The following is a 16,247-nucleotide window of genomic DNA, read 5'->3' on the forward strand; positions in this document are numbered from 1 at the left end:
AGTCTCGGACCAGAAGACATGCTGTTAGAGTGGATGTTGTCTGCTTTGATATGCTACCTCAGCATATCCAGTAACCACTTCTGCACGTAAAACAATGGCACTGTACTCCCAACTAAGAAACAGTAGGCTGGCTCTGTGTTCTGTAAAGAGCCTAATTCAGTTAACAATAACTGACTTGTTTGCTACATCTGAAAAGTCCACGCAACATCGTTTGTAAGCCTCTAGTCAGTGATGGCATTAGTTAATGCCAACTCCTGCAGAGAACCCAAAATTGACTCCTCTCCAAGGTAAGCAATGGATTTCGAGTTCCTCCCCTAGGATGGATTTTCAGTAAGTAGTGCTTTCTTCCACCACAGGTGCCTAAAAAGAGGCTTCAAGTTTGTTCATTCAAGATCAAGAAAAAAAGGGCAAAAGCGTCCCCAGTTACTATGCCATTCAACTCTTTCCTATATAAAACAATTTATTTACTGAGTTGATTCACAGAGCTTCACACCCCTCTCTCTCTTCCTCCCCCTAATTAAATGTTAAACCTTAACACTGCAAGTGCAGTACTTGGCATGATAGCTAAGTACTCATCTATACTGAGCTTATGAAATTACTCCAAACATTAGCATATGATATATTTGATACACATCGTGATGCAATCGTTCACAGAATGACTGATAATTAAAGTGGCTAAACAAGGTAAATATTTTTGGAAAAAATTGAGTAGCAGTAGCGATCTAATCTTGTTTAAATCCCATCAACCCATGAGAAAATAAAACACAGATAGGAAATCAAGGAAGAGGACTCTGCTCAGAGCCAGGCATGTGGAAAAGTCAAATTAAACTGCAAGGAGGGTGTATTGGGGTACGTATGTTGCATAAATCTAAGAACAGGAGGTATTGTGGGTTGAAAAAGCCACTAATTAGATTATTCATTGCTGAGACACATCAATTACAGTCATTTGGTGGTATCAACATACCAGTGCATGACATACCAGCAAGGAGGACTAGAGAAGGGTCAGATTCAAAAGGCGATGTAAAAGATGGTGTGAATCTTCCATGAGTGAGTGTAGCAAGTGTTGGAATCTGTGCAACTTCACACAGACGTCTGATGGGGTAAGTTAAAATGCTGTGGGGAGCTACTTTAAAACTATTTGTGTTTGCGCACACTGTAGACTTTAGGGATGTAATCATTTAAACAGCTAATCGATAAGTGTGAGCTTATCAGTTTCCATTATGGCTACACAATGGCTCCCACTCCTGGGAAGCCGGCTGTTACCCCACGCTGTGAGCTCTAAAGTATAAAAAACTGCAGAGACTCTGCCCTCCCCGTGAAGCCAGTTCCCCAGAAGCAGGGCCAGCAGCGGATGTGTGCTGGGAGCCGACTTATAAGCCAGCTCCTGGCGCATACCTGCTTCTGGCTGCCAGCCCCTCTCCTGGGGAGCTGGCTGTCACCCTGCACTGCGGGCTCTGCAGTATAAAGCTTATATAGGATTTTTAACGGTTACGTGGTTACATTTTAACCGATTTTTTACATCCCTACTGGATGGTTGCTTTTCCTGATGCACCTTTGCCTTCTAGCCCCATGGTGTGTATTAAGAGAAGTAGCCAGCAGAACTGTGTTCAAAGATGTATGTTTTTAAAGTAGCACCTCCCCTGAATGTTATCATACACCTCTAAGTATCTGGGGATGTAAGCTAAGCCAACTCAGGCCTGGTATATACTTAAAACGTAGGTTGGCATAGTTACAGTGTTCAAGGTAAAAACATGCACCCTTGAGAGCCATCACTATGCCAGCCTAACCCTAGTCTAGCTGCAGCTACATCCATGGAAGAATGTGTCCATGGCTCTAGCTACTGTTGCTCGGGGAATTCCTACAGTGATGGAAAAAGCTGTATGCGCTGATGCTATACTGCGTTAGCTATGGCACCAGTGCCCATTGTGTAGATGTGGCCTCAGATCCCTCAGCTCCAGCTCATTAACATGCAACTTACATCATCTTAACAAAGCTGAGTTTGGCTGTTTTTCAAAAGAGTGAAAAAAAATTGGGAAATTACTTTATGGCAGCATCTTCAGGCCTTCAAATTGAGTGTAAGGCAAGTAAATGGAGAGACAGCTACCTAATTATTAAATCAATAAGGGGCTCCTTTGTTGATCAGGTTTCCTCTTGTCTTTGGGCTAGACCTTGTGATCCCAAGCTACAGGTTGCACCTCCAAAAACTGGCACACACTGATCTGGCAACATCCACGTTCTCGCAGGACCACAGATGCTCCTGGACCAGATAGCCTGGGAGCCTAATGGTAGGAAGGGGCTGGAGACCCAGGACAGTCCCCAGCAGCCTGGGGCCAGGCCAGCACTCAGGGCCAGAGCTGAAGCCCTGCAGCAGGGGCCTGAGCACCCCAGTGGTGGGAAGAGGGGGAGGCAGAGGCAGGATCGCTTCTGTGTCTATAGCCTGTAGGCGGCAGGCTAAGGGGCTGGTGGCAGGGGAGTTCCCCTGGTCCAGAAAATTCTCTCATTCGGGACTGGTCAGATGACAGGTCCTGAGGGTGCCAGACGATGGAGATCCAGCCTCTAATGTAATGAATGAGCTATTAAATAATTGTTATACATCAGTAATAAAGATGTAAAAGGTTAACTGATTACCCCGTAAGCATTCGTCTTACCAGTAAGCTTATCCAGTAACTGGTTAACCTGAGGGCCAGGCCCGGGGGGAAGGAGGGAACAGCTCTACACTGTGGTGAGGTGGGATCCCAACTGGCTGGAGCAGGCCCCGGCTTGCAGCACGGTGGGTCAGGGACCCAGGCCGGCCACAGCAGCCCTGCCCATAGAGGGCCAGCCATGGGCTGGCTGGAAACCCTTGCCTCAAGTAGCCCCCACCACCCTCCACAGTTAACTGATTAAACCATTAAAATTATAACATTTAACTGGTTATATTTTTTTAATGGGTATTTACATCCCTAATAGGTAAATACTTACGGAGATTGATTAGACCCCTGCCTTGACCATTTTTATAAGTATTTTATATGGGTATCTTTTCTGCATATCAAGTTACTCCCTGGAATCTGGATTCAGGGCTCCCTGACATCGAAAGGTCTTAGGACTGGGGTTCATGGTTCTTAGCATCTGGAATACCAGATTAGTGGCTAGTTGATTTAAATATACAATAATCAGCCACAGACAAAGCCTGGCTTCACCACTGCATCCAGACTCCCCCGAGGCAGCTATCAAGGAGAAACTAAAATCCTCATACATTATACAGCAGTGCTTGTATTACACACAGTGGAGCTAGCACAGAAACCACTGACTAGCCCTTCTACCAAACATTCAGTATGTCGGAGAGTGGACATGCTCATTCCTACAGATGAGACCAACAGCTGTGGGACGGGAGTGACGTGATGAAGACTGTCTATCCAGAGGAAACAAAGATCAGGCAGAAGCAGTGATCCCTCTACTGTTTTACATCCATGTACAGAATGATTTTTGTTGTGCGCACTAATATGGAAGTTATGTGTGACACATGTCCACAGTGGTGCGCATAACAAAATTCATTCTGTGCACAGATGAGATGGGGCAAAGGGATTGGAGTATAGGAAGGGGCCTAGGGCTGGGGCAGAGTGTTGGGATGTGGGGGCTCTAGCTTGGAGTGCAGGTGCTGGGATGTGACTGGGGCTGAGCAGTTTGGGGGAGGGGGAGAAGGCCACCCAAGGAAGAGAAGACTCTGCCCAGCCCTCTCTCATCACAGCAACTTGGGGCTAGGCGAGAGGTTTTTCCATAGCAGCAGCAGCAGCTCTGGTAGGGCTGGGCGAGGGGCACCACTCCATGGCCACAACAGGTCCAAGCTAGGGTGGATAGAAGCTGGGCGCTTCTCTCCTCAGGCTGCCACAGGTGCCTGCTGGGAGAGATGCATCTCTCCCCACTGCAGTTGTGAGCCCCTGCATGGCCACGCAACTGAGGGCAGAAGCCTGTGACAAACACATCTGGAATCAAGAAACCAGTGGCAAGTGACACTAGCTGCGTTTTATCGTGGCTCTCTAGAGTCACATGAATATTTGAAACAAGAACTGTGTGCAGTTTCTCAAAGGAGACCGAGCCAATTCATTTTCAAAGCAGTATGTGGATTTGTAAGAGCATGACAGCAAGTAAAAAGCAGTTTTACAGAGAATGGTACATAACTGTACTGCAGAAACATGTAAGAGAAAGAGTTAACAACTCACTCTGCCTATCCACGAGGACTACCTCCAGCAAGCCACACACTGAGTTCACTTATGGGGGGGCCCTCAAAAAAACTTGATTTTGTTTACTAGCTAAAATAAAGAAATCTGAACTGCAATTTGTAAGTTTTATTTCTAAATGACTCTTTATTGAACAGTTGGTGTAAGAAGTTAAAGGGTACAGGACTGAACCTTAGCATATGCTTGCTGAGAGAGCTGGCTGGCTGGCTAAGAAATTGCAATGCAAACAACCACACTATGAAAGATTAACCAAAAATCTGTAAGCATCACGTGACTCAGTGATAGGGATAAAAATACAATGTACTGTAGCTATAGCTTAAAAAGCAGCAAATACACACCCCAGAGGGGTGATCATGTTAAGTGAGAAATAGTGCAAATTCCTGATATTGCATGTCAATATTTACATCAAAAGGAATCACTATGATTACACTATTATATAGAGGTAACATCATGAGGTGGACTCTGCAATGTTACAGAATCATGAGGCTATTATTTGTGTAGGTCTATACAACTCCATTTAATGCAGTAATTCCCTTCTGGGTGCTGGGAGACTGCTGGGGGACAAGCAGTCAGATCCAGGCAAATAAAAACTGAGCTCTAAAACAGGTTGGATTCCTTACTTAGACTAGCGACGAGGAGTCCTGTGGCACCTTATTACTCTATAAGGTGCCACAGGACTCCTTGTCACTTTTGCAGATTCAGACTAACACAGCTACCCCTCTGTTACTTAGACTAATAATTCTTCACTGTTCACCATGTTATCAATTGCTTGATGGGCCCAGTTTTTAGGTCACACAGCATCTCCACTACAGAATACATACTGGCAGGAACAAATGTAATACCTGACAGACTGATTACACATCCCTTACCTGAAGGGTCTGAGAAAGCTTTACGAAGTCTCTCTGTACTTGCTCGCTAACGTCTAATTCAGTCTGCAGTCGCTGAGCTTTGTTCTTTTCTTCAAACATCAACTGTTCAAAGTTGGTCTGGAAAGAGACAAGCTCTTAACATTGTGCTTAAACTATGCGCAAAAGGGGCTTGGATGGAGTCCTGGCTAAGCATGACTTAGGGGATCTAGGTGTATTTCGCAGTCTTCCTGACTGAAGTTGGGCCAGTTTCCCTATCTGGAAAAGAGATGCTAATACCCAGTTTGCAAGATGATGGGGATGGCAATGCCAATTTAATTAATGTGGGGGGGGGGGAAGCCTTTTGTAGCATCTTATTTCCCCAGCCCTCCAAGTAAAACTGCAAGTTTCCGACAACGCAATCACAGTAACTAGAGAATAAGGATTTTTTCCACAGGTAGATTACTGTATATTTGGTCTGGGTTTTGGTCAAGATGGACATAGAAATCAGATCACAATTAATACATTCCTCTGCCAATACAGGACTGGTCCCTCCGGTAAATGCTAAAATGTCAAAACTTCAGGAGACTGGGGTGTGGTTAACCAGGTAGTGAAGTCTAACTTTGAGGATTTATCCAACATTAGAGCAGCAGCTATTGAAAAGTCTGGTTCAGCAGGAGTGCCTTCTGAAATCCTGTTTTAAAATGACTAGGAATGGGACTTGCAACAACTTCCCTCAGGAGCCTTGTACACTCAAGATGGAAAGGGAAGAGTGGATCTTGGGAGCTGTTTTATCCTTTACTGCTACCAATACCCACGTTGACCATTCCTGTGAGCTTTCAGAATACTACACTTGACAAACACAAGTGTTTGTACAAATTGAAAAGTTACTGTCATAAGTAGCCACCAACATAACAATTACCTTGGCAGTGGTCTCCTTTTTCAGCTGTTCTTCAAGAGTGTTTTTCATTTCCTGAAGACTCTCCAGCTGCTGTTGTTTCTCCTGCAAGGTGCACTCCAACTGTAACATCAAAGGAAAGCAATTAGTTAACCCCCCTCCCAAAAAATTGCCTTTTTCCCCACAAATGCATGTCATTCTAAACATTACAGAGAAAAATCAGTGTAATTGTCTTGTACGGGAACTCCATGGTAAACCACGCCATCACCCTTTTCTTTGGATACTGTTAAGGTTGCAAAAACTTACACTGCTCATCTACTTCAGGGAGGGCAACGAGGAATAGGGAGGGCCCGCATGAGTGGCCTTCCTTCACCTCAGTGGGTTGCAGCAGCCTGCAGCCCACTGGGGTTGCATCTGCAGCCCCATGGCCCGTCTGTCTGTTCCCCTCCTTTATGCATCTCTCATGCACTGGGGCACTAGAGTGCCACACTTACCTGCTCCTCACCTCTCCCCAGCACTTTCAGAGCCCACAAATCGCCTGATTCTCACTCTGTCCCTGCTCCTCCTCCCTCCCTCCCAGAGCTAGAAGCCAGGAACAGCTGATTCGCAGTGTTCTAGCTCTAGGAGTGAGGAAGAGGAGCAGGATGGGGAGAAGCAGGAAGTGTGGGGCTCCTGTGCCCAGCATGCAAGAGGCACGTGGGGGAGAGGGGCAACCAGGGTGTCTGCAGGCCACAGATGGAGCCCCAGTAGGTTGCAGGTTGCCCACCACTAGTTTATTTATTTATTTATCTATTAATGACAGTGCTGCTCCTCAAAATCCAGAAGCATTCACATTTTCAACTTGCATTAATCTGGCAATGTACACCGTGGTCAGAAAACTTTCCTACACAGAATATGCATTCCTTCCTTTTTATGGAAGGTTCATATCAAAAGTAGTAAATCTTGTACTATTTACACAGATATAGTCACATGAAGGCCACAATATGGTATAATTCCAAACTGCTTGCATCTCCTAGACATCAGTGACTTGTCAGAAGCATCTTCATTCACAATCACTTTACAAAATGCTTACAAGTGAAAGTTAGCTTGTTTTCTATGACATGAGAGGGGCTAATATTGACACAGGGGTTTGGGAGCAACACGAATGAATCGCCTTGTTGGGATCTTCTGTCCTGCCCACTTCAGCAGGTTGTTTTCTACATTTAAGTTTGTAAAATTCCTAAATAATCTAGAAGCTGAACTCTTACCTGTTCCTTTTCCACTTTTATTCTTTCTAATTCAGCTTTTAGGCTAGAAATGGAAGCTGTGAAACAAGAAAAAACAAACTTTTCACTTCATCAAGGCACTAGCTTCTGCAGATTTGATACCTCACTTTCATTAACCCATTAGAAAAGAGATCTAAACATTATAGCAAGGTAAATGTATCTGACAATCTTTTAACTATAGGGAATGGTTTTACCCTCAGCCACAGGTCTCTGTAAAGCTAATACGAAATCCAGATGATCCTAGTAAGGATAAGTTCTGAAGATTTCTCCTCATTCATTTTGGAAGTTACCATTTCCCTCTTATAACGCTCATCTCAATAGCTTATGACCATGGCAATTTTCCTCTGGTAGGCAAATGATTTCCTTTCAGGTGGAAGCCAACATACCTCTAGGGTCACTGGGTGATAAAATAACAGAGGTAGGAGCAATCGCCTTCTCAGTTCAACCTATTTTATCCACGTTCTTGTGCCACACCCATTGCAGTTGTGTCTAGAACATATAGATGTGTTCGGGGAGTGATGATCCCCTCCTCCCCTGCCCAGTTAAACTTCGGTCTCCCAGAGCATGTAGTAATATTATGATGTGTGCTTTTTCTGAAGACTTAAGAGCTTTGTTTGTAACACCGCTCTGCTGTGCACTCACTCACACACACACTTTATTTAAATATCCTGACTAGAGCTTTGAAATAAGTAAATATATTAATAATGCGCCGTCGTGAATAGACCAGTAGGTGTGAATTACAATAAATGTGACAATGGATCAAGGCAAGAGAGAGATTTAAGTCTGTATATCTAGTTCTATCTGGTATAACCAAGTCAGTGCAAGCTACACACACATCTCTAACATTCATCAAGCAAAATTCATTATTTTTACCAGGTTAGCATCAGGGAATGGATTGCGAAGATTAAGAACAAATGCTAAGTTTTCGCTGACAGAAGAAATGAATCTTGACCCCACCTCCCAGGAGCTATGGATTAAGGAGAAAAACTGAATTGCAACGTTTAAAAAAAAAAAATCATGTCCCCAGAAGGACAGTTTACAAAAGGCAACCCACCCTAAAAAAAGGGGTGAGGTGTCTCCTATTTCTCCCAGCTTCTACCAACCCAAAGGAGCTGAAGTTACTTCCTGCTTTTATGGAGTGCCACATACCACTTCCCATTTGGTTTCCCAGCTGCCAACAGTGTTAGCTGAATTTTAGTATGGTTCAGAACTATCTTTTAAGCCTCTTTACTGTGTTACTTTTAAAACATGTGAGGGGAATAAAACCATTTCGTTTTTGTGCACTACGCTTTAGGGAAGCTTTAAATCCCTTCTCCTTGTTTGTAAATAAAACTATAAGCAGAGAAAGCAAATCCGGCAAAACTAATCTCGATCTAAATAAAAATACTGTGTTGCATCCCTTTCCCTGTGCCTACATTTTGACTTCCACCAAAAAGTCGCCAGCAAGGGGATCTATATGAACACACCTTGGCTGCTACATAAATATAAACAATTACTTCTCTTTTTGTGTTTTGGATTTATTTCTATAAATTGCCTGTACTGTAATCATGTTTTAATATGCACTTGTCAATTAAAAAAACAGCTTTATTCTTTTCATCTCATTTCTACTCATCTAGATTCTGCTTCCCCGATAGCAGGGGCTGATAACCCTCAAGAAACTGTAAGTAAAAGAGGTTAGTAAAAGAGGTTCAGCAATAATGACATAGAACAGCATCTGCCACTAAAAACAACCCTGATAACAGAATTTCCGATTTAAAAAAACAACTATTCTAAGAACTGTCCCATGTTTTCTTTAGTCATATTTACAGATATCACAATGGTTCCTTCTGACATTATAGTCTGACCTCCTTCATAAACACAGGAATTATTACTGATATCTGTGTCAAAGTCAACATAGCAAAGATATCAACCTAAATCACAGAAAACAAATTAGACAGCTAACAGTAATCTCGCGCTTAAAACTTGGTAATTATTCCATTTTACCTCTTTTTTTTATTTACACTTCCACTTTTAATTTGCTACATCAGAAGGTATTTTGACCATATTTATAAGGGAATCATGGAAACTGTCTAGGTTTAGGATTATATTCAGAAGCACAATTTGTCAAATGCAGTCTGTCACAACTGTTATAAATAAAAGCTATTTTTGTGGTTTTTCTATAAACATGTCAGATGGGACACCATAATGAATTCTTCTGATAATATGGATACATTTGACTTAAGCTACCCCAGAACAAGTCCCCAGGAATCTCCTTTCAAACACACATTTCTTTTTAGATTATTTTGTCCCTTCTCACCTATTTCTTCTTTGCAATTCTCTATTTCCAGCTGTAGAGTTTCTTCTAAATTTTCCTTTAGACACTGTTCAGCTTGAATCTGTTCTTTTAAGAATAAGATTTCTGCCTTCAGTTTTTCTTCAAGATGATCTGCTGCAGTTCGTACACTAATAATGTCCTCACGATATTTTAATACCAGCTCACGGAGTTCCTTGATTGAAGATTAGCAAGAATTCAGTTACAACATCTTCACATACTCAGAAAGCAATGTACATTGGCACCAGTCAAACAGAAAAACTTGAATTATCAGTGTTTTTTGCTCTGTCTCAGCATCTCAAGGTCCATTCACAAAAAGGTTTTAAAGAGGTTCAAGGTAACAGGACAAGGTAAATGAAGATCTTTTCAAAAAAACGCTCTCGCTATACACACATTAATTCTCATCATGCCCCAATCCACTATTTAGCGTAAGGGAGTGGACATGTTAGAGTTGTTGAGATTTACTATTGCTCAGTACTAAGGATTATGCCAGTTCTTAACCTTCATTGCTCCTAGGCAAAGTCTCCTCTCACACTTGGGATGAAACACAATTAATCTGCACTGCCTGTTGCCACCCCACACAATGCACTGCAGAGTCAAGGCCTTAACTAGAATCCTGTAATTTCTGCAGTTTAACCAGACCATTACATAGTTCTACTCTTACACTCTCTTAACTTTACTATTCTAATCAATCATCTAAAATATTTTACCTCCATGGATTCTGGCAGACTGAAATCTTCAGCTTGCTGTAAAGACACATGCAAGCTATGCTTTCCTTGAAGGCTTTCATTATCTTTTTGTAGTCTCACCAACTCTTCTGACACCTGCTCTCTTGACTGCATCAGGACAGCCTCCAATGCAAGGAGAACAAATACAACATTATTGTCTTAAAATCATGCTCAGGTCTATTCATGGCCAATATGTCATAATACTTCCAAAGCTGGTGGAATCCAGGGCAATGTATAGTCTCTGTGAAGGAGGACGGCAGTACAGATCAACCACCTCTAGTTAGCCTGGGTTATTTCAATACTAATAAAAAGTAAAACCAAAGCACCCTAAACAATTTAACACTTACCAACTGCCTATGTAAAAGATACATTTAATGTAATGGCTTAACTGCAGTCAGTCATAAGTAAAAGAGCAGGCCACAAGTACAGCCCCGTTATATATTTTCCAATTTTCTTGTTGCCAGAGGATAACGTGGCACATATGGCACAGGTGTCTTGTCTTTGTGTTTTTTTTCCTCTCTGTCTACCTAATTAATTATAAAAATAAAGAGACCAAGTTCTTCTCTGAATCGTTATAGGTCGGCCTTCATAGCACCTACCACTCAAAGTCTGTGGCAGATCCAAAAGTGCCAATTTGGATTATTAACCAGGTTGTGTAGTTATGATAGAAACTGTCAATTCGTTTGCTTTTTTAAAAAATAAGAAGTTGTGTAGGAAACCACCACAGTTGCAAAGTCAAGCATTCAAAAGCTAGGAAATGCCAGAATTAAGGCTGCCTGTGAAACCTCAATGCATATGCAAAAGTTATGTGACTATTTTTTCCACAGTGCTCTAAAGATAAATCAGGATTATTGGCAAAAGAGACATCTGTAAGACTCCTCCTTCATTTGCAGAGGAAGTTAGAAGAGTGAATGAGGCAGGGGACTGTATGAAGAAAAAGGATTGTCTCATGGTTAAAGGAGGGAAACTGGATTCTATCCCTGCTCTGTCACAGAGTTCTTATGTGATGTCAGGCACGTTTCTTATGCCAAATGTTGGGGGAGGGGGAGCGGCACTGTGTACATATTTTTCAATTTTTGAGACACTAGAGTTTGACTTGAGATCTCAGAGTCTGATTTGCACAAGTGTTGAGCACTAACACATGCAATTGTAATGTCATGGCAGCTTGATTTGAACATTTAAAGTGTCATATAATGCTATGCTCTGAAGGAAAAAAATACCTTAGGCATCTCAAATTGGGTACCCAAAGTTAGTGGAGTTTTTGGACCTTAATCTCTTTGTCATAGCTCCCCATGTGCAATATTGGTGTAATACCCCTTCATCAGAAGTGGTATGAAAATAATTCATTAACGTTTGTGAAGTCCTATAGTGATTAGTGTCATAGAAAAGCCCATGATAAAATTATTAATTCTACCTCGAGAACACAGTGTGAATAGTGTGCAGTAAATAAAACTTGGGGCCACACACAGAATCAGAAAGAGCACACACAGTATTAAACAGTTTCTTATTAAATGAGCATTATCTTTTCTGTGCACTGAAGTCCTGTGGGAAAAAGAGTATGAGACCATGTAATTAGGCTACTGTAATGCATACAGACAAGGAGGGTGAATTAAGATGCACATGCAACCTGAATTCTGGCTTTTTCTTAAAACATCTTGAGTGTTTGACTTTGCACTTTCATGTTCTCTTAACATATATGAATACACAAAGAGCTATGAGTGACACAGATAAGGTAGCTATATTTTAAGACCAAACTTGATCTGTTTCTGGAAAACAAGCTTTGCCTTAGTTCTGCAAGGTTGTGGATCTTTCCTTCTTTCGAGTGCTGAGAGCAATATGGAGCAAGATCCATCCAAGCAGCCAAATGGCAAGTGTCAAGGCTGCTTGCTCCACTCCATAAAAAACCTAAAATCATGGCCTTCCGGTGCAGAGGAGAATGAGACACCAGGAACTACCTAGTCAGAAGTTCTCTTGAAGGAGCTACAACCATAGCAGCTTCTTGCAGTGTTGGGGAAAATAAGTGCCAGTGGGTTTGGGGGATGATCTATGCAAGTATGGGAAGAGTCCCTGGTGAGAAAAGTGTGCAAACCATAACATTACCAACTGCTTCAGATTCAGCACTACAGGGGTCATAAATATCCATATATTAAATGCGCGGCTATCTTCTCCCCAATGACATGATTAGACAGCAAAATAAATGGGCAAATTCTTTAATTCTCATTTACATGTTTAAAATATATATCATCAGCAAGTTTGAGTACACAGTATTATTGAACTTTCTTTACCATTTGTTCCTGAACACTTCTCTTTGCCTGGGAAAATGCCTGTTGTAATTCACCAAGTAAGGTCTCAGACTCTTGAGATCTAAAAATAAGTGAAGATATCTTCCAAAAAAACAAACAAACAAACAAAAACAAAGACATAGTTAAGTATCTGAAACAGATGAAACAGGTGTTGAATGTGTACTGAACACCCATCATATATTACAACTTCATGTTAATTCAGACCAGGTTTTGTTTTATTGACTCATGGATCACATGCTCACCATTTGAAAGAGATACTCTGATTTATACACTAACAATGAAATAGTAATTAATTCTTATCAGACCCAAATGTAGACACTTCAGAGCCAATCAAGGCAGAAAAAGCATAGATCTATTTTTCCAAGTTAGAGAAGTAATGTTTTCTTTAAAAAAAAAAAAAAACATTTTTAGTGGAAATATAGTACTTTTAAAAATATAAAACAAGATATTCAGAATTCTGACTATCAAATCTCATTCCCATTATTAAGATATCAAAATCTAAAACAAAGAAAGGGTGAAGTGAACTGAAAGTCAATTATCTAAATTTAATTTCATTCTCAGAAGACTTTGCCTAGTATTTATTTTATTAGTTGAATAAAACACTAGAAAAATCTGATTAGTTCCAGGGAAATAGCACCCAAAATTATGCACACTTTGTTTCCCCATGATTTCTGTGATCCTGAATTTACAGCACAGAAGAAAGTTTAAAAAGCCTAAAAATACCAGGCTTAGTATTATTGCTATTTATTATTTGTGTTGTGGTTGCAACTAGGAGTCCATCAAACACCCGTTATGCTAGGGGCTCTATAAATAGAGCAAAAATAAATATATGGGGAGTGTCAGTCTGGAAACATCCCAATTCAGGTTCTCATGTTAAGAATCAGCTGAGGCTAGTACATACTCTGACCAGTTATAGTCATTTCCTGCTTAAACAAAATAAAAGTGTGTCTCAATTGCATTAGCTACATGTCAAGTGCTGACAAAGTTAAACACGACGGGCTAGATTGACACAATGACTTAGGCTCCAGCCCCACTGGGATTCACAAAACTCTTGCTCATCTGCTCCTGAACCATGTAGGTGCCAAAGATCACTCGGCATTTACATGTCTGCAGTAAAACTTCCTAAGTGCCTATATTTCTGCCTGGGAGCTGTCTGAGTGCTTAAAACCCAGTGCAATGTACAAATTAGAGGACAACTCACCTGCAGGGCCTAATCCAGTAAGCAAGCTTAGAGTGGGGGAGGGAGGAATTGCCTTCACATCTTTTATCCCAATGGTTAGGGAACTCATGTAAGTACTCCCCTGTGCAAAAATGGGGTAGGCACCTAATACCAAAAGAATGTTTGCAACTGAGAATCTCAAACAGGAGGCATCTCCCTCCATGTCAAACTTAGGTGCTTATGTCTGAGAAGAGTGGGGCTTAGAAGGCTTGGTATCTCATTAACTAGTTGACGTGAGGAACCATCTGGCATGCAGGCTTTTGGGAATCCCATTCTGAGGCCAGGACAACACTTGATCTGGAAGGTCAGGTTAAGGTACACAACTTCAGCTATGTAAAACACGTAGCTGGAGCCAGCTTACCTTAAGCCAAGCTTGGAGCTGTCTTCATAGGAGGAAGGCAATGGGAGAAAATGCTCCTGTCGGCTTCCCTTACTCCTTGCAACTGCAAGGAATACTGGCGCAGACTGGAGCCGCCCGCAGCATTTGATTTAGTGGGTTTTAACTAGACCCACTAAATCTAATGCCAGAGGATTGATCTCCGGCACGACAAGTAGATGGACACCTCAGGCCATGTCTCTTTCCCCGTTCATTATGTAGGGTCCTCAGATGCTGAACTCAGATTTTGTAAATCCCACTGATTTTCCAGGCTCCTATAAGTTGGTATAGTGACACTGAGTGTTGCCACACCCCCAAATTTCTGTGTGAAGCCAGCTGGAAGAGTATATCCACAGAACAGATTTAGAAAAGATGCACAGAACCTACATTCCCTTTTTTTTTTTTTAATATTATACAAAGATTTCCTACATTGGTCAAGGATCATGTCTAAAATACTTTTTTGCAAATGACTGACGCTAGGTCAGCTGCTCCCTTGGGAAGTGCTCCAGAGTCTAGAAAGTACTATTTATTAAAGGTACAAAGGGAATTTTAGGAACCTGCAAAAACAGATCTAAATATATATGCACAGCTTACGTCAAAAGAAGCAGCCACATCCCTAGTGGAATGGCTCTCAAGCCCTCTCTTGAAGGGAATATTTGTTAAGCTTGCAACAGATGCATCTTATTGATGTATTAGAAAGTCTTTTGCTGAAAGAACAAAGAAATCAGATCTTGGACCATAACATACAGATCAACAAACCAAGTCCATTTTTCAAGTTGATTTAAAGTGACAGCTTATTTTTCAGCATCCTGTTTGTGGAACTTAACCGGAAGGATGAATTAACATGATTTTAGAAGGTCTAACAAAATGCTTTAAGAACAAGGGGGTGACGAAAATAAGTCATCAGTAATTAAGTGGACCTAAAGAAGCAACATTAAATGTGAAGTGGGCAACACATGAGATACAGATATATGTCAAATGCTTATATAAAATTATCCTGACAACTTATCAGTACTCTGGAGTAGGGATGCAAGTGATTGGTCAACTACCTGATAAGCCTAGGCTTATCAGGTCGAGTCAACTAGTCACTTTCACCCACTTTGCTGCCTCTGTATCAGAGGCAGCAAGGGGGGAAGAGGGGAAAAAGCAGGAGCAAGTGGTGGGGGGAACCAGCTTAAAAGCCAGTTCTCCCCAGCACCATTTCTGTGGAGCAGGGGGGTAGCAGCCCGGGATTCCCCACTGCGCCACCTCTGCCTTTGAAATATAGCAAGAGTCCCATGGGGCTCTTGTTACATTTCAAAAGGCAGAGGCGGCGCAGCAGGATGCTCGCCCCGGGTTCCCCACTGCATCTCTGCCTCTTTAAATGTAGTAAGAGCTGCCCACGGCTCTTACTGCATTTAAAAGGCAGAGCTGTCGCCTGGCTAGTGAGTGTCCTGCCCCACCCCTTATCGACTAATTGAGTAGTTGATGGAAATTCCATTGACTACTCGATTAGCTCAATAGAAATTTAACATCCCTACCCTGGAGTACAAGCAATCTTGGAAGTTTTCCTTTCAGTAGCTCCTAGAATGGGGACTATGCACACATCCTAACAATTAAGATGACTATTTGGAAATAAAGAATTGGAATAGAAACACATTCCTTTTAAAGAATCTACTTCTTTGCTACAGTGAAGATTCTTGTACCTGAGTGGCGGAGTCTTCAGTGCTTTGCTTCATGTAATCTTCCAGCTCCTGTTTATCTTTCATTGTTTTTTCTAGCTGGTCATTAGCTTGCCTCAGCATTACCTGCAGCTTTTTCACCTATATTGTTAGACCAAAAGAATGGAATCAACATTTCTTTGAAGGACAAATCTGTTTCACAAAGTGTTGAAAATATTCCGAATTTAGAACTGAGAGTCACAAGAATTCCTGTGCTGGTTTCTCAGAAGTGGCATGCTTTATTGATTAGCTCCATACTGAAATATAGAAACCTACAGTGGAGCTCTACTGCTCAGAATAAGAAAAAGATAGTCTTCAGAATCATGAAAGGGTGAGTCTTTCAGACCCAGACTGAAGTTGGTAGAGTTCAAGACTTAAAAACTCT

At 41.7% G+C, this 16,247-nt stretch overlaps 1 protein-coding gene across 4 annotated transcripts in view; it reads right to left on the reverse strand.

Annotated features, from left to right (window-relative positions):
- The window catches only part of RABEP1 (rabaptin, RAB GTPase binding effector protein 1), a 91,226-nt gene that overhangs the window by 3,600 nt on the left and 71,379 nt on the right, over nucleotides 1-16,247 (reverse strand). For all 4 annotated transcript variants that reach the window (XM_075904385.1, XM_075904384.1, XM_075904383.1 and 1 more), the window contains 7 exons: nucleotides 15,848-15,964; nucleotides 12,550-12,648; nucleotides 10,247-10,387; nucleotides 9,522-9,711; nucleotides 7,208-7,263; nucleotides 5,985-6,083; nucleotides 5,087-5,203 (listed from right to left, as the gene is read on the reverse strand). In XM_075904385.1, coding sequence (XP_075760500.1) covers nucleotides 5,087-5,203; nucleotides 5,985-6,083; nucleotides 7,208-7,263; nucleotides 9,522-9,711; nucleotides 10,247-10,387; nucleotides 12,550-12,648; nucleotides 15,848-15,964 — 819 coding nt within the window. The remainder of the gene's footprint in view (nucleotides 1-5,086; nucleotides 5,204-5,984; nucleotides 6,084-7,207; nucleotides 7,264-9,521; nucleotides 9,712-10,246; nucleotides 10,388-12,549; nucleotides 12,649-15,847; nucleotides 15,965-16,247) is intronic.

Source organism: Pelodiscus sinensis, chromosome 21, assembly GCF_049634645.1.
Source record: "Pelodiscus sinensis isolate JC-2024 chromosome 21, ASM4963464v1, whole genome shotgun sequence".
Lineage (NCBI taxonomy): Eukaryota > Metazoa > Chordata > Testudines > Trionychidae > Pelodiscus > Pelodiscus sinensis.